This window comes from Haliotis rufescens, unplaced genomic scaffold (genome assembly GCF_023055435.1).
Source record: "Haliotis rufescens isolate VD_foot unplaced genomic scaffold, xgHalRufe1.0.p SCAF_1, whole genome shotgun sequence".
NCBI lineage: Eukaryota > Metazoa > Mollusca > Gastropoda > Lepetellida > Haliotidae > Haliotis > Haliotis rufescens.
In genome coordinates, this window is record NW_025963779.1 from 29,166,530 (window position 1) to 29,191,247 (window position 24,718).

The following is a 24,718-nucleotide window of genomic DNA, read 5'->3' on the forward strand; positions in this document are numbered from 1 at the left end:
AGCATCATAATAGAATAAAGAAGATATCATCACTCACTCATTAGGATAATAAAAGTATACACATTCAGCTGTAGCATTCGAAGAGGTATGGTTTTGAGTCCAGTGAGTGAGTGAGCATGGTTTTACGCCACTTTTAGAAATATTCCAGTAATATCATGGCGGGGGACACCAGAAATGGGCTTCACACATTGTACCCATGTCAGGAATTGAACCCAGGTCTTCAGCTTGATGAGCGAACGCTTTAACCACTAGGCTACCTGACCACCCCATTTTGAGTCCAGAAACACAGTGATACTAGGTGCACTGTTGACTATGAATGGAAGAGTGTTCCATAGTGAGCACCAAGGGACTTCAGTCTGTATTTTGGTACAGACAAGAGAGGTTGGTCATTAGCTGGGAGATTTATGGTAGATTTGTACTGGAGAATCATCTCTTGAAGATAAGGAGGGCCTGTGTTATGAAGAGACTGGCAAACAAGAGAGAGGATTTTACATTCAATCCTCTTGCAGAATCTGTAGCCAGTGTAATGACTTCACGATGTGTAAGATATGTGACCGAGGCTTGTCCACTATCCGGGCAGCGTTGTGCTGTATCTTCTGCAGTTGGTTCAGCTGATTTTCTGATTTTGCCACAAGTAGGCTCTTGCAAAAGTCCAGGTGAGACAAGATGAGTGATCTTGCCAGGGGTAGTTGTAGTATCAGTGGTGAGAAGGGGATGGATTGATCCAATATATACAGCAAAAAGAGAGTAGGTTTCTGTTTTCTGGAAACCTTCTTGAAACCTTCCAGATACCTTCCCACTTTAGATCTGGCCCGGATACCTTCCTGAAACCTTCCCGAAACCTTCCAAAATTTATATTTCTCAAATGAAAATGACATGTCTTATAGAGAAAATTTACATGTGTTTCAATAGTTAGGGATAAGTCGACAAAAACACCAAGGCTTTTGACAAGTGGGCAGAATGGAATCTCAATCTGAACAGAAAGCAAATTTTGTAAGATATCTGTATGAAGATACTGTATGAACGACAAACAAACTTTCAGGCTTGGGCAGGACAAGCAGGTCACCGCCAGTAGTTTTGAGATTGAAGGAAGCTGCTAAGGAAACTTATAGATACAGTAAACTACGGTTATAATGAACTCAAATGGACCACTAATTTAAGTTTGTTATAACCGTAGTTCGTAACAAGCATTTTTACAGCAAATGACCAGGACCAAAAATTAAGTTTGTTATATCCATCAGTTTGTTACAAGCGTGTTTGTTATAAACATATTTTACTGTAGATGTATTTTGGTTGATGTATTCCACATTGTTTATGCCAGCGCTTTGACATCACCAAAGACATTGAAGAACTACCTTCGGCGATGGAGTGGCATTGATCAGCCAAGTTCTAAACAAGTGGTGTTTCCTGAAATCCTGTCTTTTAATCTCAAGTACCTGATTTTGAAAAACAACAACTTGATTTACGTTCCTGTCAGTATCAGCCGACTGCAGAACCTGACCAAGTTGGACCTCAGCCAGTGAGTTATCTCCCTTTTGAATACTGCATCTGCAGCTGCATTTATCCTCTGTGTAATCATTCAAAAGTGAATGCCTTTCAGGGTGGTGACATAGGGGTTTAACATAGCGTTCAAGGTCATTCTCTTGATACAGTGACATGTGTACAGACCTGTGAAGATCCTTGGTAGAATAGGTCTTTAGCAACTCATGCTTGACGAAAAAGGCGACTAAGCTTGTTGTAAGCTGCGACTAATGGGATTGGGTGGTCAGGCTCATTGACTTGATTGTTTGTCATCGTATCCCAATTGGGTGGATCCATGCTCATGATGTCAATCGCTGGATTGTCTGGTCCAGACTTGATTATTTACAGACCACCATCATCACCATCTGGAATATTGCTGAGTGAGGCGTTAAACAACAAACAAACAAAACGTGTGTGCATGCATCAGTGTATGTGCCTGCTTGTTCTCGCCCGGACCAATGCCAGTTTCATTGTGCATGTGTCAACAGTGATCAGTTCCACATGGCATTAGGTCCATTCGGAACAAACACTGTCAGTGTAAATGTGTCATGGAAACATTTTTCCTAGTGAAAACTGTTCCATTGGAATAATTACCAAAGAGAAAAATAGTACAAACGAGCTTTTTTACCAAAGGAAACAGATACTCTTTGACACTAGTCTGCTAATATACCATGTCGCAGTTAAACATGGCTACTGCACTCAAACACATTATACGTCCTTCATTTATCCCGTTAACACTGAGCGACAGGCAGGGTAACAACAAGTATCACCTTTTAATGTCTTTTGGTATAGTGCAGCCAGGGAGTTAGACAGCTGATCAGCGCTCTTCAGACAGACCCTTGACTGTGAATGTCATTCTGTACATGTAATCCCATGCTGTTGATTTAGTTTCCGCCTGTAAAATCTTAGGGAGCTGTCATTGTTTATTCCAGTGGTCGGAACATATTTGATCTGTGAAAAATTGATCTGTGAAAAATATAAGGGAGACTGATTGCCCTTTATTACCTATGGACATATCTTCACTGACAAAGCGTTTGTGATTAATTGGTGGCTGTTTTCCTAACAATCTGGATTGACATGATATGTACATAATATGTGAAGTATGTGTGGTAACCTTGGATCGGAATCCTATGTTTCATAAGAAATAAGACAGACTTATCTTGTAGTTCCACATAGTTGATCCAAATGTCCGCCATAACAAGCGTCTGACAATGTTACCCAACCTGCATTGCTGAGGTCTTATTGCATGAGATTGCAAGGGACCATTAATTTACAATGATAATTTACGTACAAGGTTATATTTGTGCTTGCTGTGTAGAAACCAGTTGATGAAGACTCTACCACTGGAGTTGGGGCTGCTGAAGCAGTGTCGAGATTTGTTGTTGGCCGGGAACAAGATCACAGACCCACCCATCCCTGCAGACCTGCTAAATGGTACAAATTGGAACAGGTTTCTATTTCCCATAATGAAATCTTGATTGTGAAGAAGCAAGTTTGTTGATGTGCTGCTGCTACATGATAGTAACGAACTGTCAAGGCAAGAAGTGGGTCTGCTTCATAGAGCTGCCTAAGTCTGCCATTGCAGCTGATCTAGACACCACACGTCACTTCAACATGATGCTGTCTTGGTTTTCAGGCACCACCCACATGATCATTAAGTCTGCTGCACGTTTCGTTTATATTTCCATTTTCAAAAAATATCCTGATATTTAAAAACAGTGCGATCCAATATAGCACACAGTTACTTCCCTTTACATGCGCACTGCTTTACTGCACATCTCATGTTTTGGTAATGGCAGCAATAGGAGTTTGTATGCTTGTTATGTAGGGAGACCCTTTTCCAGGTTGATGGTACACTGTTTATTTGGTTACTAGTTTGAACAAGCAAAACGAAAAAACCAAACACACCGCCCTCCCGCAAGTCATTGCCTGAGAACCAATTTTCTCTTTTTTTTAAGCCTTAACAGCAGAGTTTATATATTTATACAACCTCTACCAATCAAACAATATATCATCTCCTCTATTTGTCTAAATTATTCAGTGCAATAGCCTGTCCTTAAACATAGCAGATAACAGAATTAAGCCTGTCCATGCCTTTCCTCTTTTAGAGGGAAATGTTTAGACATGTGGAAGTCAATACAGAAGAGCTATATTTTCTAAATAATTGTTTTCCAATTCACGCTTGTATTTATTTATTTTGATGTATGTTAGGCCATACAATAAAATAATCTTCATCACCAACCAACTCTAAAAATTGTCTGAACTCCAAAGTTGCATGCCAGATTTACTTAAAGCTTCCAATTTTCAGAGTAACTTGCAAAAACATTTCAAGTACAATTAAAATATTGTCTTTGTTTATTAGATACGATGAAAACATGTTGTACATCACAACAAAAGCTACATTAACTTTCTCTCATATGTGTAATCGCTGTAAAATATTTCTGTTATGACAGACACAAAAACAACAGAACTCATTGACCATCTGAGACAGCTCCTGAGAAAAAGTGAACCTAACAACCGATTGAAACTAGTTGTTCTTGGACCACAGGTGAGTCTACAACTAAACACAGGTAGTAGGGCTGGGACGAGTCCAAATTCAGTCCCCGGGTACCCACCCTACTATTACCCGACCCTACCTGGGTACCCACTCCACTATTCCCCAACCCTACCCGGGTACCCACTCCACTATTCCCCGACCCTACCCGGGTACCCACCCCACTATACCCTGACCCTACCCGGGTACCCACCCTACTATTACCCGACCCAACCCGGGTACCCAACCTACTATTACCCGACCCTACCTGGGTACCCACTCCACTATTCCCGAACCCTACCTGGGTACCCACCCTACTATTACCCGACCCTACCTGGGTACCCACTCCACTATTCCCCGACCCTACCCGGGTACCTACCCTACTATTACCTGACCCTACCCGGGTACCCACTCCACTATTCCCGGACCCTACCCGGGTACCCACCCCACTATTCCCCGACCCTACCTGGGTACCCACCCAGCTATTCTCGGACCCTACCTGGGTACCCACCCTACTATTACCCGACCCTACCTGGGTACCCACTCCACTATTCCCCGACCCAACCCGGGTACCCACCCCACTATTCCCGGAGAGCGGAAGGTCCGGGGTTCGAACCCCGACCACGTCATACCAAAAGATGTTAAAAGATGGTACTTGTTGTTACCCTGTCTGGCGCTCGGCATGAAGGGGCTAAAACAAGGACTGGTCGGCTCAGAGTCAGTATACTGTGTCTGAGTGGGGTATTCATGTTCAACTGCGGCATGGTATCTCAGTGAGCTAGCACTATAAATCGACATCAGTCCAGACTTGTACAAGCAGCCACACAAACACACACACGTGCATGCACGTCGCTATATAAGTGCAATTATCTTGGACGCGACGTTAAACCCCATTTCACCTCACCGATCTGGTCATGCATACACTGAAGTTGACTTAAGTTTTATCTTTATTCAAACATATAACATTGGTGCCTTGTAGTGTAACCATGAAGTTCTAGATAATTTTTGTCATAAAACAATATATCATGTGACTAACCATGGGTCTGGGTAGTTCTCTGGATACGACCCGAGTACCCAAGTTACGCGATCGTCCCAGCCCTTACTGGTAGAACAACTAAAACTAGTTCAAGGACCGCAAATGAATTCACAACCAAACACTGGTACAAAAACATCCCCTAACATGAACTCCATCTTGTCTAGTAGTTGCTGGGAGGACAAGGGAAAACTGTCACTAAATGAACAACTGCATGAGGCATGTGCTGAAGCCAAACACCGCAAAGTATCATGCATTTGGGTGACTCGATCCTTCCACACCCAAGAACACTTTCAATTACGAATCTTCGAACCAAGGCCATCAGAGAACAGTTACCGCTGCTCGGTTCTTCTTGTGTCCTTTAATATGTTTGTAAATGTCAGAAATATGGTTTGTTAGTTACGGAGACCCAAATTGTTTGTAGGACAAAGGGAAGACAACTCTGCTCAGCCTTCTCCAGGGTACGGCTTGTCAGCAACACGGGGACAAGATAAACACAACTGAGTGGAAACTGACTGCCAAGGGAGTCTATCAGATGTTGTTGCCCTCAAGTGTGAGACAATTCATTATAAAATATATATGTCATTTTGTAACAGTTAGGATAGTGTTAAAGCATAATGTTGACTTCTTCAATGGAAATACGGGTGGTCATGCTCGCTGACATGGTCGGTGCATGTCATTGATCCCAACTGAGTGGATCGATGCTCATGTTCTCAACCGCTGGATTGTCTGGTCCAGACTCGATTATTTACAGACCGCCATCATATAGCTGGAATATTGCTGAGTGCGGCGTTAAACAACAAACCAAATTAATGGAAATACACATTGCATCACAAATTACAAATTACTCCAAGAAGATACTTAAATATCTGAATGTTAAATGCTAATTTCAATTGTTTATGTCACATGTTTTGGAACATTATTATTGTAAGTAGTAGCATAATAATAATTAAACTACGTTTCGGACAAGTAGCATGCTTATAGAGACCTCGAGAACTCATTGGAATGTTGATTTTAACTGAAGATATGGTGATGAATGTTATTGAAATATATACTTTAAAACAGTTTTCTATGTTTTTTAATTAATTGTTTCATGTGACCATGGCCACACCTTTTTTCAACTAGAGGCACAAATCAGGTTGAACAAGTGTCAATTTCTAAAACCCTTTCATTATTTTTTCAGCTTTAGGAACTGATAGAGTGAGGTGTTATTATTGTAAAAAGCACAATGAGCACAGCTTACTTTATATTTTGTTGATTACTGATAAAACAGACATTCGGGTGTGTTGTTTATTGTCATTTTGTCATGAACTGAAATATCATGTTTATGAATACAATTACCCTTTACCAATACCAGTACCGGGTATATCTAGCTTGGATGTTACTTTTTTTAAGAATTTTTCATTTTAATAAAACAAAATCTATGTTTCCGGGCACCTGTTGTGCCCCTAGTTATAAAATTTCCCAAATAAGTTATTGTTTAATGTCGCATTGGGTCCCATGGAAAAAGCAATATATGCCTTAAAGGTCAACAAGTGTAAATGTTATTAATAGGGGACTATTGGGTCATTTAAACCGTTCCAATAGTTTTATAATAGTTAAACATACTATTGTCATGTAAGTATAATAATGGTATTCTTACCAATGCATGATTGCTTTATTCGATATGATGTTGATCCAAATATACATACCATTTCTTAGGTGTAACAGAAACTTGGAATTCAAGGGAGGTAACTCTTACTGTAGTCTAGAGTAGATGCAAGTTTGCTGGAACTCTACTAGTGTATATATGTGCAAAAATGCAATTGGTAGAATTTAGTATTGAGGGTTTGTGTACATGTTTATCATTCTTATACATCTTTACGAAATGACTGATTGTCAAGCATGGTATATCCATATATTATTGACTTCATCTAATCCCATAGACAATTGCATCGATAGTAAAATTACATATTATTAACCTTGAGTGTTACACACCTAGTAAACTCATCACTTCATCTCACTTGAACATAAATGAAGGAGCTCTCGCATACATGTCCCATATCAGACTATTACACACTGAAGCTCTCCATAGTTTTTGCTAGCCATTGAATTAACAAATGTTTTAATTAATCTGTTAAGACTGACATAACTAGAATAAATTTCTTTCTATCTTCATCTTGTAGATACTTCTTCTAACCTTCATTTTGTATCGCTGGATCTTGACAATCATTGAGTCTTACAGAATCTTTCAAAATCATTTCCAATAGGATTAATTATTTGTCTACAGTTTCTGCAATGATTGGTAAAAAAACAAACCATGTGACCCTGAAATGACCTTTTCAGAGGATCAAATCTTTCAAAGTCATTTAGAAGTGATACACATAAGGAAGAGAATTTATGGATGTCAACTTCTTATGGAAAACACCCTAGTGACGGAGTATTTGCTTACTCCTTCATCAGGTGAAGCACCTTCATCCATTAGGTAGAGGACCTGATGAAGAAGCAAGTATATATTCTGAAACATTGTGTTCCTTTTCAAAGGAGGCTGTCTAATTTCGAGAACCGACTGGCAAGAAACATTTGATATCATATGCATTATTTTTAGCTCCTTCTTTTTTAATTTTATTAAAGAAACCCGACATCAAGTTCAATGTGTGGGAGTTACCAGGCAACCCTGATCTCAATATCATCCACCAGTGCTTCCTTACCCAGAATGCCCTGTACTTGCTGGTATTTGACTTGCGGAAAGACTATCAACACCTGCAGGAATGGCTTTGTCAGATTCAGGTGAGTGCAAGCTCATCTCAGGGGATGTATGTCTACTTAGTTTTGCTTTGAGAGGCAGTCGGGTAGCCAAGTGGTTAAAGCGTTCGCTTGTCATGCTGAAGACCCAGGTTCGATTCCCGACATGGGTACAATGTGTGAAGCCCATTTCTGGTGTCCCTGCCGTGATATTGCTGGAGTATTGCTAAAAGCGGCGTAAAACCATACTCATCCACTAGTTTTGCTTCGCTGTACAGGAAGATGATCAAGTTCCAGTGACATACTTTGGGACTACTTGCTGAATCTATAGATTCGAGTGATTTCTCTGACCTCAACTATGATATGGTTGATATATAATTTATCTATAATTTTGCATAATGACCTATATTTGTGTTAATCTTACTTGTTTAAAGAACACGTTCAGGATGGCCAGTGAATTCCAAGCTCAGAATCAACTGCAAAACAATAGCATGATGTCATCTTAATAATTTAATCTTTGCAAACTCATGCTTGAAATTAGGATGTTACACATATTGTCACCTTATTTCGATAAGACATGCTTTTCATATTTGTTCCATAGGCTAATGCTCACAAAGCAACTGTCATCTTGGTTGGTACTTTCTATGACAAAATTGTCCCAACTGTGACAAGGGACAAGAAACTTGAGGATCTTGCCACCAATATATGCAGGGCATATTCCAGGTCTGCAGTGAAAGAACACTATCCAGTTCTCAGAGAATTCAAAACAGTGTCCTGTGCTACTAAGGAAGGAATTGATGAACTCAAGAAAATAATTTATGAGACGGGTATTAAAATGGCTCACGCACAACATAGTCATCAGTGCTTGATTGGCATGAAGATCCCGCAGTCATATCGCTTGTTGGTGGACTTGGTGGGCAAGAAGAGGAAACAGATGGAGAAGATGAAGCAGCCTCCGTATATCACGGAAGAAGGATTTCAGAGTCTGGTGGATGAACTGCCTTACAATGACATTCTGGCGCTGGATGACACAAGTAATGGTGAGGCAGTGGTTTGTGCTTGAATCTATTTTGAATTTACATATCATTCTCCTGAGCTGTTGATTTGATTTTAGAAGTTTCATGAAAGAGGGGGCGGTCGGGTAGCCTAGTGGTTAAAGCGTTCGCTCCTCATGCCGAAGACCCGGTTTCGATTCCCGACATGGGTACAATGTGTGAAGCCCATTTCTGGTGTCCCCTGCCAGGATATTGCTGAAATATTGCTAAAAGTGGCGTAAAACCATACTCACTCACTCACTCATGAAAGAAGATATTTTAGGGCTGTGTGACTCTTGCTTGACCACAGAATAAGGATCTAATACTGAAATGTAGCATCATAATAGAATAAAGAAGTTGTCATCCATAAAACATCTTGTCTTACTAATCTCCTGAGGGTTGAAAAACCAGATTTGTGTTGATTGTGATTCTAGGTTTGTCAGCATGTTACCCATGGGTTATACCAACGTGGGACCTGTGAAGATCCAGGGTAGAATAGGTCTTCAGCAACAAATGCTTGCCGTAACAGGCGACTATGCTTGTCGGAAGAGGTGACTCACGGGATCGTGTGGTCAGCCTAGGTGACTTAGTTGATGCATGTCATCAATCCCAATTGTGTGTCTCGATGCTCATGATGTTAATTACTGGATTGTCTTGTCCAGTCTCGATTATTTACAGATCACTGTCATATAGCTGGAATATTGCTGAGCGCAGCGTTAAATAACAAAAAAACAAACCAAAAGAACGCCAACGTGGTAATTGTCCAAGGCCTGCACCACTGCTTGCTTTCCTCCCACAGCAAGCTGACACACCATGACATACCTGAAGTACTGTTAAACCAAACTCACTCACTCCTGTGGGGATGGCATTGAGATTTCCATTCTGCCATTCTTGTCAAAAGAGTTACCTAATGGTCACAAAGTGTGACCTGGCTGATTGTGTTTCATCGTGCCCAGAGGAAATGGATTGTTTTCATGCCGAAAACCACTGGTTTTCCCTTGCCTATAGAGTTGATTCTTCACAGCCTGCTGTGATAATTGCTGACTGAGGTGTAAAACAACAATCACTCACTCAGTCATTTCTCCTCAATGTTTCTCCTCTTGCTTTTTGTAAGTTTCTAACTTCAGATTATAGTTTGATTGGCATACTGTGTTTTGTACAGCTTTGAAGTACTTGCTGGAGGTTGGGGCTTTGCTTCACTTCAATGAGCAGCTCCAAGGCCTGAACTGTCTGTACTTCCTCAATCCGGTCTGGCTGCAAGAGCTTCTAGCACTCATCGCCATCGATACAGTAAGTTACCATACATTTGTACAGTCAAACTGATGTCCTTACCCGTGAAGATCCGGGGTAGTATAGGTCTTCAGCAACCTATGCTTGCCGTAAAAGGCGACTTTGCTTGTTTTAAGAGGCGACTAATGGGATCAGGGTGTAAGGCTCGCTAACTTGGTTGATGCATGTCATCGTATCCCAATTGCATGGATCAATGCTCATGATGTCAATCAATGGATTGTCTGGGTCAGAATATTGCTGAATGCAGCGTTCAAACAACAAACAAGCAAACAAACAAAGATTAAAGCTATGTTATACACATGTTTTGGTTTTGAGTCAATATGATTTTTTTTCAATTACTTTTGTCTTCAGAAAAAAATATCGTCAACCGCAAAGATTCCGGTAACTCAGCTGTACCAGCGGTTCAAGGAGAAGATGTTTCCAGATGACCTGTTTCTTCAGTACATCCAGCTGCTGAAGCGGTCAGAGATTGTGGTGGAGACAGATGGTGGCAAAAAGTAGGATGATAATCCATTCTGTCCATATACACAGTCTGTGACTTGAACAACTTGTACAAAGTTTACTGACATTTTGTTTGGCCTAGTGAGCTCAGCTAATAATAGTTTATTTAATAACAGTAAAATCTATTTAAATGATTTTAAGAGCTTAATTAAAATGATTATAAAGACAGATGTATTTAGCACACACTGTTAGATATGATGTTGGTTCTTAGAGAGGGAGTATTATAACTCTTGGTTGGAAAAACCATTGCATCGTTAGAAGAGGATTAGTGTAGTGTCATATGTTCTATTGGATTGGGTCCTGCTAGGTTGGCTGCTATTGACATCAATGATACTTTTCCACAATACATCCATAATGGCAGGCATCTCAGTCCCTGCCTGCTTTCTTTTCACTTTTGTTTCAGCTCCCTCTTGGTATCAATACAATTTTGTAATTGGCTGTGGCCATGTTGTTTGTCACCCATGGGAAGATAGCACCTCCTTTTGGTCAAGGGTGACAAACTCCAAAATAGTCAAACCAAGGCAACATACGAAACAGTAATGATCGAAGGGGGTAAACTCTTACACCCTATATTAAAACACATTTCCCTTGAAAGTTCCTTCTGGGTGGAAAACAATCATGTCTTGTCATTCCTCTTCGACCCTTCAGCTTGCTGGTCCCATACAAGTTACCCAAGGAGAAGCCAATGATCACTGCAGACATCACCCAGAGCGTTGGCTCTCAGAAGATCTACCGCCTGTACAAACTCACATACATTCCTCCCAGGCTCTGGAGCAGGTTCATCATCCGCTTGCTGAAAGCCACGGAGAGATTCTCTCAGACACCTTGGTTTCTGAACACAGAGAAGGCTGCAGAAACCTCCAAAAGACTGTCCAGTGAACTAAAGCATAGAGGCAGTAGGTAAGTAGCTCCCTGACATGCTCCTTACAAAACTACATGTACCCTAATGTTTGTGTTAGAAACCTCCAGTTTGAATGAAACTTCCTGTAACATCCTCTGTGGTTTTCGTTGGTTTCTGAGGTTCACATGATGACCACTTTTGATTTGTCAGGGTCAGCTGTGCTTGATGACAGAACAAAGTCTGATTTCAGTGTTTTTTTCAAGTTATTACTAACCTGTTTTTCTCTGCTTTAGATTTTTACAATGTGATAATAAGGGAGCAACCATTTGGTTTTCCGGGGATGGTTAGGATTTTTCTAAAAAATTATCAAGCTCTTGTTTTACTGAAAACAATGATATATGCCTTGCAATACAAAACTCCATTCCTGCACAGGAGCGCGACCTCAGTCGTGGTCTTACTTTCCCTCACCTCTCCTCCTGCAGGTTTTAGAATCCCAACCACAAGCTCAGTGTGGTGCTTATCCTCTATAGGTGCAAACACTTCAATCAACTACGCAAATACATTAAATACACAATGCCATTTAGAAAGTGGTCTCCAACAACAAATGTTATGGAATAACACTTTCTTAGTGAAGTACAAATTCTAGTACCTTTTGGGGTTGAGTCCTATGGGGGATTCAAACCAACACTCTCAGAGTGAGGCACCTAATCGCCAGCACACAAAGTCAGATGCCTCACTCTGAGACCACCTGACCACCCAATCTCGTGACATGATGACAGCAGCCAAGTTACTGAGTCTGACCACCCAGCTGCCTCTCACACAAGCATAGGTTGCTGGGGCCCTACGGGTTGCAATAGTTGTGAAACAATTGGTAAACCTACCCCTTTCTCACCTATCCCAGCCGAGGATTTGTTATCAAGAACAAGGACATCACCTACTGGAGAGAAGGAATCAGGGTGGCATCACAGGAAGCTGGCTACTTCCTCATCGAGTCCATTGAGTACCGGAAACCACATTCTGAAGACCTTGGAGTTGGCATCCTCATCACAATTGTTTCCCCTAGCACCCGTGGCCTGTCAGCAATGGGTATGATTGTGGATGAGCTGGATGACATACTGAGGGACTATTTCCCAGGTATATTTATGTCAATATTGGATGATTATGTAGGGCTTGAGATGGTGGTGCAGGGCATCTCCTATGTGTAACTGCTGTCCATATCAACAATTATATTTATGTATTGCTTGTTCCTAGATGAAGGAGAAGGTTGGGTTGGAAAGTGCAAATTCTTTACAAAACATCAAACACTTGAATAGTGAATATTCATCTTGTTTCAATGAGGTTTAAAATTTCATAACTAATGATGTTTTTTCAAGAAGTGATAGATGAAAAATGTTTGTTGTATATAATTATTATGAGGACAAGCATTCTACATGTAGATTTGGCTCATTCTAGGCTTCCAGGATTTCCTGGATGAACTTCCAAGCGTGTGTACAGTCTGTCCACATTGTTATGACCCAGTGAAGGATGACGCAGGTATTGTGGTCAGCATGAACCATTTTGATGTCCAGACATGTGCGTTGACTACTCTCAATAAAGGAGAAATTGTCTGTCCTCAAGGAACAGTAGTTAAATTGGAGGATCTAGTCCCTGAGATGTTCTTCAAGGAACTACCAAAGAAATTCTTCCTGGATCATTCCCTGATGAACATGAGTGATAAGACTCTGGGAACCGGTGCAGCAGGGTCAGTGTTTTGGGGCAGGTACAAAGACACTGATGTTGCAATCAAGATGTTCCACTGCAACATCGCTGCAAAGAGCCCCGAGAGCAGTCTGGACAGTGGCTCAGCCAGCATGTCAACCCAAGGGAGCCAGGATGCCGGCATCTATGGAAATGTGCATACTGAGAGGAGCTCAATAGAAGAAGCCAACAGTTTGAAGGTAAGGATCACAACATTTACTAATTCAGAGCAGCTATTTTGCAGTTGCTGTTTAGTCAAACTGAGCTAAGGATGCATCTGTTTGATTTGCATGGCTGTGGGGACTGAATTCTTTTTAAGAACAATCTATTTTCCCCCTGCTGTTTCCAAGAAACTTTATTTACTGAGCTCCATCAAACAATCTATTCATTTTCATTATTAATGCAAAAATGTTAACATTTGGGTGTCTCCCCCCACCCCCATAGAGCAATCAAATAGATGCTCCCTTACTGAAACAGCTTGAGATGATTTTATTTCAAGTGTTTAAGTCATCCATTTACAAATTAGTAGCATTATGGCATTTAACAGTTGGATGCCTCTTTGCATCTACATCTTTTGCCTCATTTTGAAGTGACAGTGGGTATTAATATATATGTTGTGAAAATGTTGTTACCCGGAGTTATTTGGAGCAATGGTGACATCTTTGTGGTGAGCCTTCAACAATGTTATTATTATTGTATATAAAGAAGAATGTGTAATCTGTTACAGACCGACTGCCTCCGAGGTCTAGTGGTAGAGCGTCCGCCCGGAGAGCGGAAGGTCCAGGGTTCGATCCCCGGCCCCGTCATACCAAAAGACGTTAAAAGATGGTACTTGTTGTTACCCTGTCTGGCGCTCGGCATTAAGGGGCTAAAACAAGGACTGGTCGGCTCGTAGTCAGTATACTGTGTCTGAGTGGGGTATCCATGTTAAACTGCGGCATGGTATCTCAGTGGGATAGCACTATAAATCGGCATCAGTCCGGCCTAGTACAAGCAGCCACACGCACACGTGCATGCACGTCGCTATATAAGTGCAATAATCTTGGATGCGACGTTAAACCCCATTTCACCTCACCTGTTACAGACCTCTGAAGATCCGGGCTAGAATAGGTCTTCAGCAGCCCATGTTGCAGTAAAAGGCGACAATGCATGTTGTAAGAGGCGTTTAAAGGGATCAGGTGGTCAGGCTTGCTGACTTGGTTGATGCATGTCATCGATCTCAATTGCGTGGATCGATGCTCAGGATGTCAATCACTGGATTGTCTGGTCCAGACTCGATTATTTACAGACCGCCGTCATATAGCTGGAATATTGCTGAGTGTGGCGTTAAACAACAAACAAACAATGTTTAAATCTCAGTTGCTCATGATGACCGCAGCCAAGAGTCTGACCCCCTGATGTCATTTGTTGCCAAACAAATAATCCGTTACATGAAATAATACAGCCTGTTAGGTACAATCAGATGAAGCATTGATGATCTCATTTCAGGCATACAAGGCTTTTGCTGAGTTTCACAGGGAAGTTGCTGTTTTGAGCAAGCTCCAACATCCCGATCTCATTAGCTGCCAAACAAATAATCTGTTACATGAAATAATACAGCCTGTTATGATCTCATTTCAGGCATACAAGGCTTTTGCTGAGTTTCGGAAGGAAGTTGCTGTTTTGAGCAAGCTCCAACATCCATGCATTGTGTCGTTTTTAGGCCTGTCCTTACAGCCTTACTTGTACATCACCATGGAACTGGCTAAGCTTGGCTCCCTCAGGAGTGTCCTTGACAAGGAGGTGGCACAGCTAAGCTTCAACAAGTTCCAGGATAAAAACAAAACATACTCTTCAGTTTTGAGTAAGGATATCACTTACAAGATCATCTATCAGGTACGTTTTCAATGACAGTGACCTGTTTTCACCGTGGTCAGCTAATTTGTAGCTCACCTGAATCTGAAGGCTAATGGATAGTCCCAACAGCTGTGTCTTTAAATGCGCTCCCAATATTGTAATCTGGAAGAGTATATTGAAAATATTAATTTTGAGCTTTGTTCAGCCATGTTCAGTATTTTTCTTAGTCCTGCGCCATGACTGTGGAATTTATATATATAGGTCTTTTTTTACAAAAAGCTTAGGCAAGTCTAGATCAAACTAAACCAAGTCTAATTTTCTTGATTCATCATGAAAACAGCAATAGAGAAAAGGTTGTTTGGAAGAAAATAAATTATTTTAAAGATTTGTTTTCATTGACTAAGTGTGAGTCGGTATGTGTCCATGTGAAATATATTACTTAGTTGTTATGATAATTTAAATATGTCTCACTACGAAATAGTTTTAACGTATCAAATTGTTATTAATTCAACATGCATGTAGTTTGGAAGGCATTCATATGGAAAACTCTTTTACGTTTGTTTACTTTGTTTACTTTACTTTGCTCATGACACCGCCGGGGTGGTCGGGTAGCCTAGTGGTTAAAGCATTCGCTCGTCACGCCGAAGACCCAGGTTCGATTCCCGACATGGGTACAATGTGTGAAGCCCATTTCTGGTGTCCCCCGCTGTGATATTGCTGGAATATTGCTAAAAGCGGCGTAAATCAAACTCACTCACTCACAATCTCATTAAAATCAGATCTTAGTTCTTGCTGCCGCTAAACAAAGATCTGAGGACATCCCATTACAGGTCACGTCAGAACGACCTTTCGCGAATTTTGACCGACCAATGAAGTGACTGACAAGAAATTGACATTAGCCAATCAGAAGGCAGCTTTCTCGAGCTTTATGACACTAGTTTCAAACTGGCGACTACGCTTCGAAACATATTTTGACGTATTCTCGATTATAAAAATTAAAACTGATAAGAACATTCTGGAATGGCTTATAGATGGCCTAGATTGTATGGATATAATCATAAAACCCGTAACTGTCGTTCGGAATACCCCGTGTTAAATATTTCGTGGTCACATGATTAGAAAACACATTCCGACTGTCACTTTCATGATCTGGTAAGCGACGCTATGATTGGTTGGATGAAAGGTCTTTCTGACGTCACCCTTAATGGGATGTCCTCAGATCTTTGTTTAGCGATAGCGAGAACTAAGATCTGATTTTAATGAGATTGACTCACTCACATCACATAGCCGGCATCATACCATCAACTCTGCTTTCACCAGAGATTTCTGTGGCTTATGAAAGGATCCCCATTTCTGCATGTGTATATTTGTGTACTGCAGGTGGCCAAAGGCCTGGAATATCTCCATCAGCACAGCATCAGCTACCGGGACCTGAAATCTGACAATGTACTTGTCTGTTCCCTTGATGTCACTGCCAGACACAATGTCAAACTATCTGACTATGGCATCTCCAAGTTTGCCACCTCACAAGGTCTCAGCGGGTTTGTGGGCACCCCAGGCTACATGGCTCCAGAAATCATGAACAAACAAATATATACCGAAAAGGTGAGTGAAGATTGACAGATGCATGGGAATACTGCTTCAGGTAAAGAGGATCATATCTATATGACATTATGGGTGTAGTTCTTAGAAGTGTGAAACCTTATAAAGTTAAATCATAATTATGAAATATACTTATACTGTTCTTGAAGAACTACTAAAGGTCAAGGTATGACAGGAGTACATTTTGACCTGCTGGAATGTAAAATTTTAAAGTTATGGAAACTTGAAAGACGTGTGGAAACTTGGTATCCCCCGCCCCTACGAAGTTGGCGGGGGATATAGAAATCGGCTCAATCCGTCCGTCCCTCCGTCCTTCCTCACGTTTAGTTTTTGGAGCAGAACTTCGTAAACCATAACAGATAACTTTACAAAACATGGTACACACATTCACCATATGGTGTAGTTGTGCCTTTCGCTATTTAGTTTTCCTCTGCACTTTTAATATATTTTATATAATATTTTGAAATTTGGACTTGGTCTCTGAACTGAATGGAAGCAGTGGGTTCGTTTTTGGAGCTGAACTTGAAAACTATCAGAGATATCTTTATGAAACTTGGTACACGCATTCACCACATAGTGAAGATGCGCCTTTTGTTATTTATGATTCCCCCAATTGTTTTTTTTTCATATGAAATTGATAAATTTTGACTTGAATTGAATGAAATCAATCTTAACAATTTTACCTCTGTTCTTTTATGTACTTCTCCATGAAACTTCTCCATGGGTTGATGTGTATTTCAGGTGGACATCTTCTCCTTCTCCATGCTCATTTATGAAGTGTTGAGTGGACGACTGCCCTATGACGAGTATGTCAACCTTTCACAGATCATGCAGGCAGTTATCAAGGACAGGAAGAGGCCAGACTTAAAGGTAATCTGATAATAATGTCAGTCAGTGGTAACAATTTAATCATCAAAGAACATGAAAAAAATAATTCTATTTAGATTCTGAGATTTAATTCTATGTCATCCTCTGAAGGTTAAACATTTGCATCTTGAAGGACAGTTCTTATAATGAATACTTTGTTCAAAACAAACTACCCTGGATCACATAGTCCCATGGCAAAAATAATGATAGAAATGCATTTTGACATATATATAAATCACTATATTGTTGAAATATAATATAATAGTATATAATAAGAATCAGCAACCCAGTAAAATCTTTAAAGAATGTTCAAAGTCATATCCCTTCACACGTATGTATGTTAATAAAAACAATATTATTGAGCTGGCTGGGTTAAAATGCTACATTTATAAATATTGTTTCAGCCCTAGATCATGTTCATCTTTTACAGAATTTCAACATCGTGTCCCATTTCCCTTACCTGGAATACCTTATGGCCGAATGCTGGAACCACGACGCCAGCCGGAGACCGTCAGCGGGGGAGATCACTGCCTACATGCGTCAGCAGCACTTCATTGGACAGTGTGAGCGTCTCAGACAGGCAGGGCCGGGCGGGACATTCACAGATGTCACCTGCACAGCAATCACCTCCGAGGTAACATTTAAAACATTTTAGTATTGACTTCATAACTTTTTGTGTTTATGGAGGGATAAACGTAAAAACGTGTGCATACTGTGTAAATTTACGTATTTACGCAAAGTAAGCACACCCTTTTTTAAGTTTGTAACTCCATAAATGCAAAAATATATTTAGTCAATTCTTATAAATAAGTACATAAACAATAATAACTTCCAAGACTGTTTATTTAATCATTAAGACAAACACAAGAACCAGTAGACAGCAGTACAAAACATGTGAGATCGTTTAGGATGATGATGCAACACAAGCCCCGCCCATTTTATTATTTACCAATCAGGAAACAGTTAGTCTGTTAGTGGGCGTGGCCTAATGGATTTTTCACTTAAAAAACATGGCTTGGTTAGCCAATCAAATGCTTTGGAATCACTTGTGATTTAATTATTTACATATAACCTGTGTACTTTTAGATTGTTTTTAGTTAACTTTCAACTCTACCACGTAGCAAATCATATTATTATACTAGCAAAGAGATTCATCTACATACATGTATCAAACATAAAACAACAAGATTTATCTTTCGAACAATTTCTTCCACTTGAAAAGACACGATTTGTTTGGAAATGTATATCGCTAAAAAAAATAATCAATTTAACCAATATGCTCAGAAATGGCAAAAATTACATCTCATAATCTAATGAAGCAGTTGAAACATATTACCTGTTAATTAGTAATCATCTATTTCTTGTAAACAATTATTTATAATCTCCCTCTCAGTTTGAGAAGAACCTTAATAACGACATTTCCTACACAATCTGCCTGTCCTCACCTATGAAAATTATAACTTGTGTTAATACTGTCATATATACACATGTTAATACCTACACTTGTAACAATATACATGAAATGGAATAATAAAAAAACCAGGAAAAAAAACAAAAAACTCTTTTGAACATGCTGCCTTGTTGGGGTATATTGAGCCAGGGCCCAGGGGGTCGTTTCACAAAGCAATTGTAGCGCTATGACTACCGTAACTCCTATCCTTTAACATAAACTTATGACCGTCTTAGCACTACAATATCTTTGTGAAACAAGACCCTGTTTCACGAAGTGATCATGATGATAGTCATACCACAAAGATTGCTTTGTGAAACTGGGGCCCAGTTATTTTGATGAAGAGCAATAATGGTTTGCCATAATGTGGTGATGTGTGATTCACAGACCCGGTCTGCTGATACAAGGACCAAGGTATGGGTTTGGGAGGCAGGAGGGGAGGAACAAGTTCGCTGCTACTCCATCTACAACCTGGACACATCGAGCTTCCATGTCGCCCGCAAGGAGTGTCCAGGGGCTGATGTTCGCTGCATGATCAAAGCTGGAAGATCAATGTTTGTTGGAACAGAGGTAAATATAAAACGTCAATGCCAATGAAGAACCAGTCTAGATCATCCCCCGAAACAGATTCCATTGGGCGTAACAAGCAAAATAGTGGAGAAAATAATATGAATGGATCACTGAAAATCAGTGATGACACCAGATGTCTGTGAGTAACAGTAAGCATGTCCTACCCTGCCATTAGCGCACAGAGCACTTATGCACAGTGAATGCTGCACTATACAAATGCATAAATTATTATTATTATTATTATTAGCAAATGCAACTCACACAATTTGCATGAAAATGTAAGAGTTTGTTTTTTGTCCAACGTCGCACAGCAGTACTCCTGCCATGCAGCACGGCCTGGAAACAAACCAGACATTCATGTGATGGACCAGAAAATCACGAGACATGTTGGGACATTTATTGATGTTGTTGAAATATGGAGTGGTACCTTGGTCTGTTATGGTTAAGCAGGGGTTATGTGCTAAGGCTAGGACATATGCTAGGCCAAAGAAGTAAAGGATAGTGTGAATCATCAACACATATCTTCTGATCTATATGGTATATATCAACTGACGTCTCACACGGCGCCCAAGTTCATTCCACAGATGTGCGATCGGATTCGTGAAGATTCGGGGTAGAATAGGTCTTCAGCAACCCATGCTTGCCGTAAAAGGCGACTATGCTTGTCATAAGAGGTGACTGACGGGATCGGGTGGTCAGACTCGCTGACTTGGTTGATGCATTGCTGAGTGCTGAGTTAAACAACAAACCAACCAATCACATCTGGTGATTGTGAGGGCCAGTTCCAGACATCAACATTGTTCTGATGTAAAACGTCCTGTGTTATCCTAGCTGAATGAGGTCTGGTATTGGCCTGGTGGAACATGAGGTGATTTTGTCAATGTCTTCTCATCAATGGCAAAAGCACTGGTTGCAACGCGTTGTCAATGTAACGTCAGGTGTTGAGATTTCCATGAAAAATAACCAAGTTAGAGTGGAAGTTGACGTTAATTGCTCCCCACACCATAACTCCACTTCCTACAGAGCGATCATGCTCAATAACACAGGGTTGTGCAAAACATTCATGGTTACGGTGATAGACCATCTGATTCATCTGAGAAGATGAAGTCTCTCCACTGTGTGGCACCGAGATGACCTCTAGCAGCTGTCAAATGTTGATGATGCAGGTGATGTGCATGGGTAAGGATATGGCCACAATAGGGTCAACGACATAGGACGTGATGTGCATCAAGGCGACATTGGACTGTCCATTCACTGATGGGCCTTCCTCTCGTTCCTATCATTGCATTAACAGTCTCTCGTGCGGTCCTGAAGCGATTCCTTAGATGACTGATGATGGTGTACTGGTCTTGCCTTTGTGACGTCACACAAGGCGCTCTTGACGTGGACACTTCCTGTTGCCCTATGATGTTGCTGCAGCCTCGAAACGGAAGTGATTAGCAACATCTGTCTGTGTCCAGCCAGTTTGCAGATTTTCTATCGCTTGGTTCCTATAGGCTTTAGGGGGCACGGGTGACCCAGTTGTCTAAGGCACCATGATTTGCTGTGCAGAGTTGCGTCCCTTGGGCACGCCAGAAACCTATGATTGTGGGTTCGAATCCCAGTTCGCCCCAATTATATTTCTAGGTTTGTCCACACCATACCTGTGTAAACGTCTGAGACCTGCATCACTTCGGGCTTTTCTCCCACATTAAGCTGACACGCCGTGATATAACTGGAATACTGTTAAAAGAGGCGTTAAACCGAACCCCCTCCCCCTCCTTTAGGCTTTGGTCAACTGTGGCATTATGAATGTGAATAATTGCCTTTTTGTTTTGGTCCTTAGTGTACATTTTGCATGTGCATCATGATTTTTTTCATCCGACTGCATTGTCACAGATGTTCCTCGTTGTGTTTGAGGTATCACGTCCCCATATTTTGAAAACTCGAGATTCGAATCTAACCATTGGAACTATGCAGTTGTCAACAATGTGTTTTCAACATATTATAGTTTTAGCAAAAGCAAAAGCTGTATACTGTACTTTGTGACAAAAAAACAGTACGTATGTTTAATGCCTCTCAGTATAGAATACACTGTAACTGTAACTGTGATAAATATCAATGAATTTAATGAAAAAATAATTGAGTTTGATATTTATGTTTGTTTGGCTATAACACTTCAAGGTAATACTTTTCATTTTAAAAACATACAAGAAACATTGGTTCATTGTCATCTGAACGTGCCCTTTTATCCATCTGTTTCAGGAATGTGTAATAGAACTGTTTGGCTGTGGGAGTGTTGGTGTTCCAAAGTGTCAGGAAAAGTTCTCGCTGAGTGCCATACCAACATCAATGATCTTTTTCAAAACGGTATGTAACACCCCTATGTCATTGTTCACTTAAGGGGCGGTCGGGTAGCCTAGTGGTTAAAGCGTTCGCTCGTCACGCTGAAGGTCCGGGTTCGATTCCCGACATGGGTACATTGTGTGAAGCCCATTTCTGGTGTCCCCCGCCGTGATATTGCTGGAATATTGCTAAAAGCGGCGTAAAACTATAATCACTCATTGTTCACTTAAACAAATCCTTTCAACTTACTTCTTCAAGCTCAGTGAACTTTCATTACCGGTATCTTGGCTAAGCATTTGTAAGATCAAGCTTAATTTCCTCTGTCAGTCCAGCATGTTGCTGGTGTCTAGGTCAGTTAAGTTGGTTTTTTTTGTTTATTCTTAAAATCATTCAATCATGCTGCCAGTGATATATTGACATGTTTATTTTAAAGAATTAAATGTTTTGTTTGATATATCTGCTTCAGAGTGACAATGAAGAAGAGAATATGGGTCATGTCTTTGTTGGACTTGACAATGGGTCTGTAGTCATCTACTCACATCAGCGGAACATGAGGAAAGCAAGCAAACAATGGAGACTGGCGAAGTCTTTGACACTATCAGTTGACCAGTCAGTGTGTGGGATGACTTTGGTCAGCCAGGGTAGAGAACTGTGGGTGGCCTGTGGACACAAGGTGGTCATTGTCAGCACCCAGACACTGCTCAAAGAGGACGAGATTGACATCAAGCAGGAGCGTGTGTCAGGTAAACTGGGAAAGAATCCTGTTATTCAGCGACTAGTTTCTAATGAAAACCAGGTCTGGTGTTCCTTCAGAAAGTCCTCAAAGATTCTCGAATATGATGCAGAACTGAGACAGCTGTTGTTTTGTCTGGATGTGAAAGGCAGGGATGTCAAGTGTAAATATTTAGCCAATTCCAAAGACACGGAACATGACACAGAGTCTGATTTGGATTCTGATGATGGTGAATTTGATGATACTCATTTGGCAGCGAAGACGTCCAATTTGAGTACTTCCTGTCCATCAGTGTCTTTAGTAGACTTGAGACCAGCTGCCCCCACACCAGGTAAACAAACAAGACCTGACCAGAATGTGTATGATGAAGTGGATCAGAAAGAGCATGTTAAAGCTCAGCATAGATCCTTAGAACCACATGAATATATAACATTGATACCTGACGGCCAGGTAGTGGATGAAGCCAGTGATGATGAAGACTCCAACCTGTATGAATGTGTAGAGTCACGAGGAGTAGTAACTGACAAACGAAGCGTTCCCACATCTAAAACAACTGGAAAAGGGACACCCTTGAAGGCACCTAACAAAATACCACCGGGACACCCAACAAGACTTACCTTGAATTCAGGAAAAAAGGCAATCAGTGACTCTGTTCCAGTTCGTCCACCCAGGAATAAGAAAAGAACTACATGGTTTTCAACAGAACCTACTGAGAGCGGTGAGACCATTCCTCCCACTCTACCCCTTCGACCACGTAGGATATCAGTGCCAACAGAGGAAACCCCACCTCCCACCAGACCACCCCGACTATCGACAAGATCTCTACAAGAGATCCAACCACCTGTGCCACCTCCCAGGAATTCTATTTCCACTGGGGACATCAGCAACAAAGGTGAGGGAGCTGTGTATGATAAGGATAGGTCAGATAAGCCTCCAGCTCTTCCACCTCGCCGATCGACACTGGGTATCCCCAGTCCATCAGATGTGCCTAAAAGATCAGCTTCTAAATCCCCAGGACGATCACCTCAGTTAGAACCAGATTCAAATGCATCATCTAACAAGCCTCCTGCCCTACCACCAAGAAGCCCAACTGTTAAGAAAGGAGGTGCCTCTTCTCCAAGCCTTCAACCACCTAACATTGTGCTTGGTGAAACTGCACCCCAGTTAAGTGCTAAATACAACACCATACCAGCAAACTTCAAGTCCAGACAACCCTCTGGGACACTTGTATCATCTATGCAGGTTGTGCATGATACACTATGGGTGGGAACCAACAAAGGGAAGATACTAATTATTGGTGTCAATGAAAAACAACCTAATCACCAAAGGCCAAAGCTGTCAGTACTTGAGAATGAATCAACTGCAAGGCTGGACGATGGGCAGATTGAAAGAGGCCCTGTATTCATGATGACAGCAGCAGGGAATATGGTTGTGTCCAGTGTCAGGGTCAGTCCCAAGCCAAGGTCACTGCAGACAGAGCTGTCTGTGTGGGAGGCTATGGGACGAAGGAGGATAAATGAAGTTACACATTTTTGGAATAGCGTGTCCAGAGAAGAGAGGGAGCTGACAAAGCAAGACAGTCTTGCTTCTTAAGGTGCCTCCTGCTTCATTGCATCTTCCTGAGGCAAGGGAGTCAACTGACTATAAAAGTCCAGTTTCCACCCTTGTCGAACTAGGCTGGTATTATGGAGTTATATTTTGGCTAGACTAAGGAGTTTTTGCATAGTCCAATCAAAATTGTCAACATCCGGTTCTTAAACTACTGTGCAGATGTCGGTCGATTCCAAGATTTGCAAAACATGTGTACCGACAACTTAGCGTCAACAGATATTTTCCAAATCTTTTCATGTTTTAAATCAAGGTGCTCAAGTGATTTGATGCACTTTGCGAAGTAAGACCCATGTTATAACAATATAGATCTTGATTATTGATCAGATTGTCTTCACTGGGTGGCAACATTTTGTTTGAATCAAATGCAGTGATATGAGAGGTGGAATCTGCTTGGTCAATAGGAGGGACATAAAAGGGACATAACTCGTAATAGCCAGTGGTGGCGCTATGATCGAGCCCAGGAATTCCAGTCTAGTTCTGCAAGTTCTGGACTCTTACAGTCAGTTAACT

At 41.1% G+C, this 24,718-nt stretch overlaps 1 protein-coding gene across 2 annotated transcripts in view; it reads left to right on the forward strand.

Annotated features, from left to right (window-relative positions):
- LOC124114106 (leucine-rich repeat serine/threonine-protein kinase 1-like) overlaps window positions 1-24,506 on the forward strand; it is an 86,768-nt gene extending 62,262 nt beyond the window's left edge. For both annotated transcript variants that reach the window (XM_048394304.1, XM_048394307.1), the window contains exons 12-29: window positions 1,322-1,519; window positions 2,840-2,955; window positions 3,975-4,069; window positions 5,512-5,640; window positions 7,701-7,856; window positions 8,413-8,851; window positions 10,008-10,135; window positions 10,487-10,632; window positions 11,285-11,536; window positions 12,379-12,611; window positions 12,930-13,414; window positions 14,835-15,089; window positions 16,431-16,655; window positions 17,394-17,522; window positions 17,950-18,153; window positions 19,357-19,539; window positions 21,784-21,888; window positions 22,331-24,506. In XM_048394304.1, the coding sequence (XP_048250261.1) occupies window positions 1,322-1,519; window positions 2,840-2,955; window positions 3,975-4,069; window positions 5,512-5,640; window positions 7,701-7,856; window positions 8,413-8,851; window positions 10,008-10,135; window positions 10,487-10,632; window positions 11,285-11,536; window positions 12,379-12,611; window positions 12,930-13,414; window positions 14,835-15,089; window positions 16,431-16,655; window positions 17,394-17,522; window positions 17,950-18,153; window positions 19,357-19,539; window positions 21,784-21,888; window positions 22,331-24,190 (5,338 nt within the window). In that variant the 3' untranslated portion in view covers window positions 24,191-24,506. The remainder of the gene's footprint in view (window positions 1-1,321; window positions 1,520-2,839; window positions 2,956-3,974; window positions 4,070-5,511; window positions 5,641-7,700; window positions 7,857-8,412; window positions 8,852-10,007; window positions 10,136-10,486; window positions 10,633-11,284; window positions 11,537-12,378; window positions 12,612-12,929; window positions 13,415-14,834; window positions 15,090-16,430; window positions 16,656-17,393; window positions 17,523-17,949; window positions 18,154-19,356; window positions 19,540-21,783; window positions 21,889-22,330) is intronic.
- The last annotated feature ends 212 nt before the right edge of the window (window positions 24,507-24,718 follow it).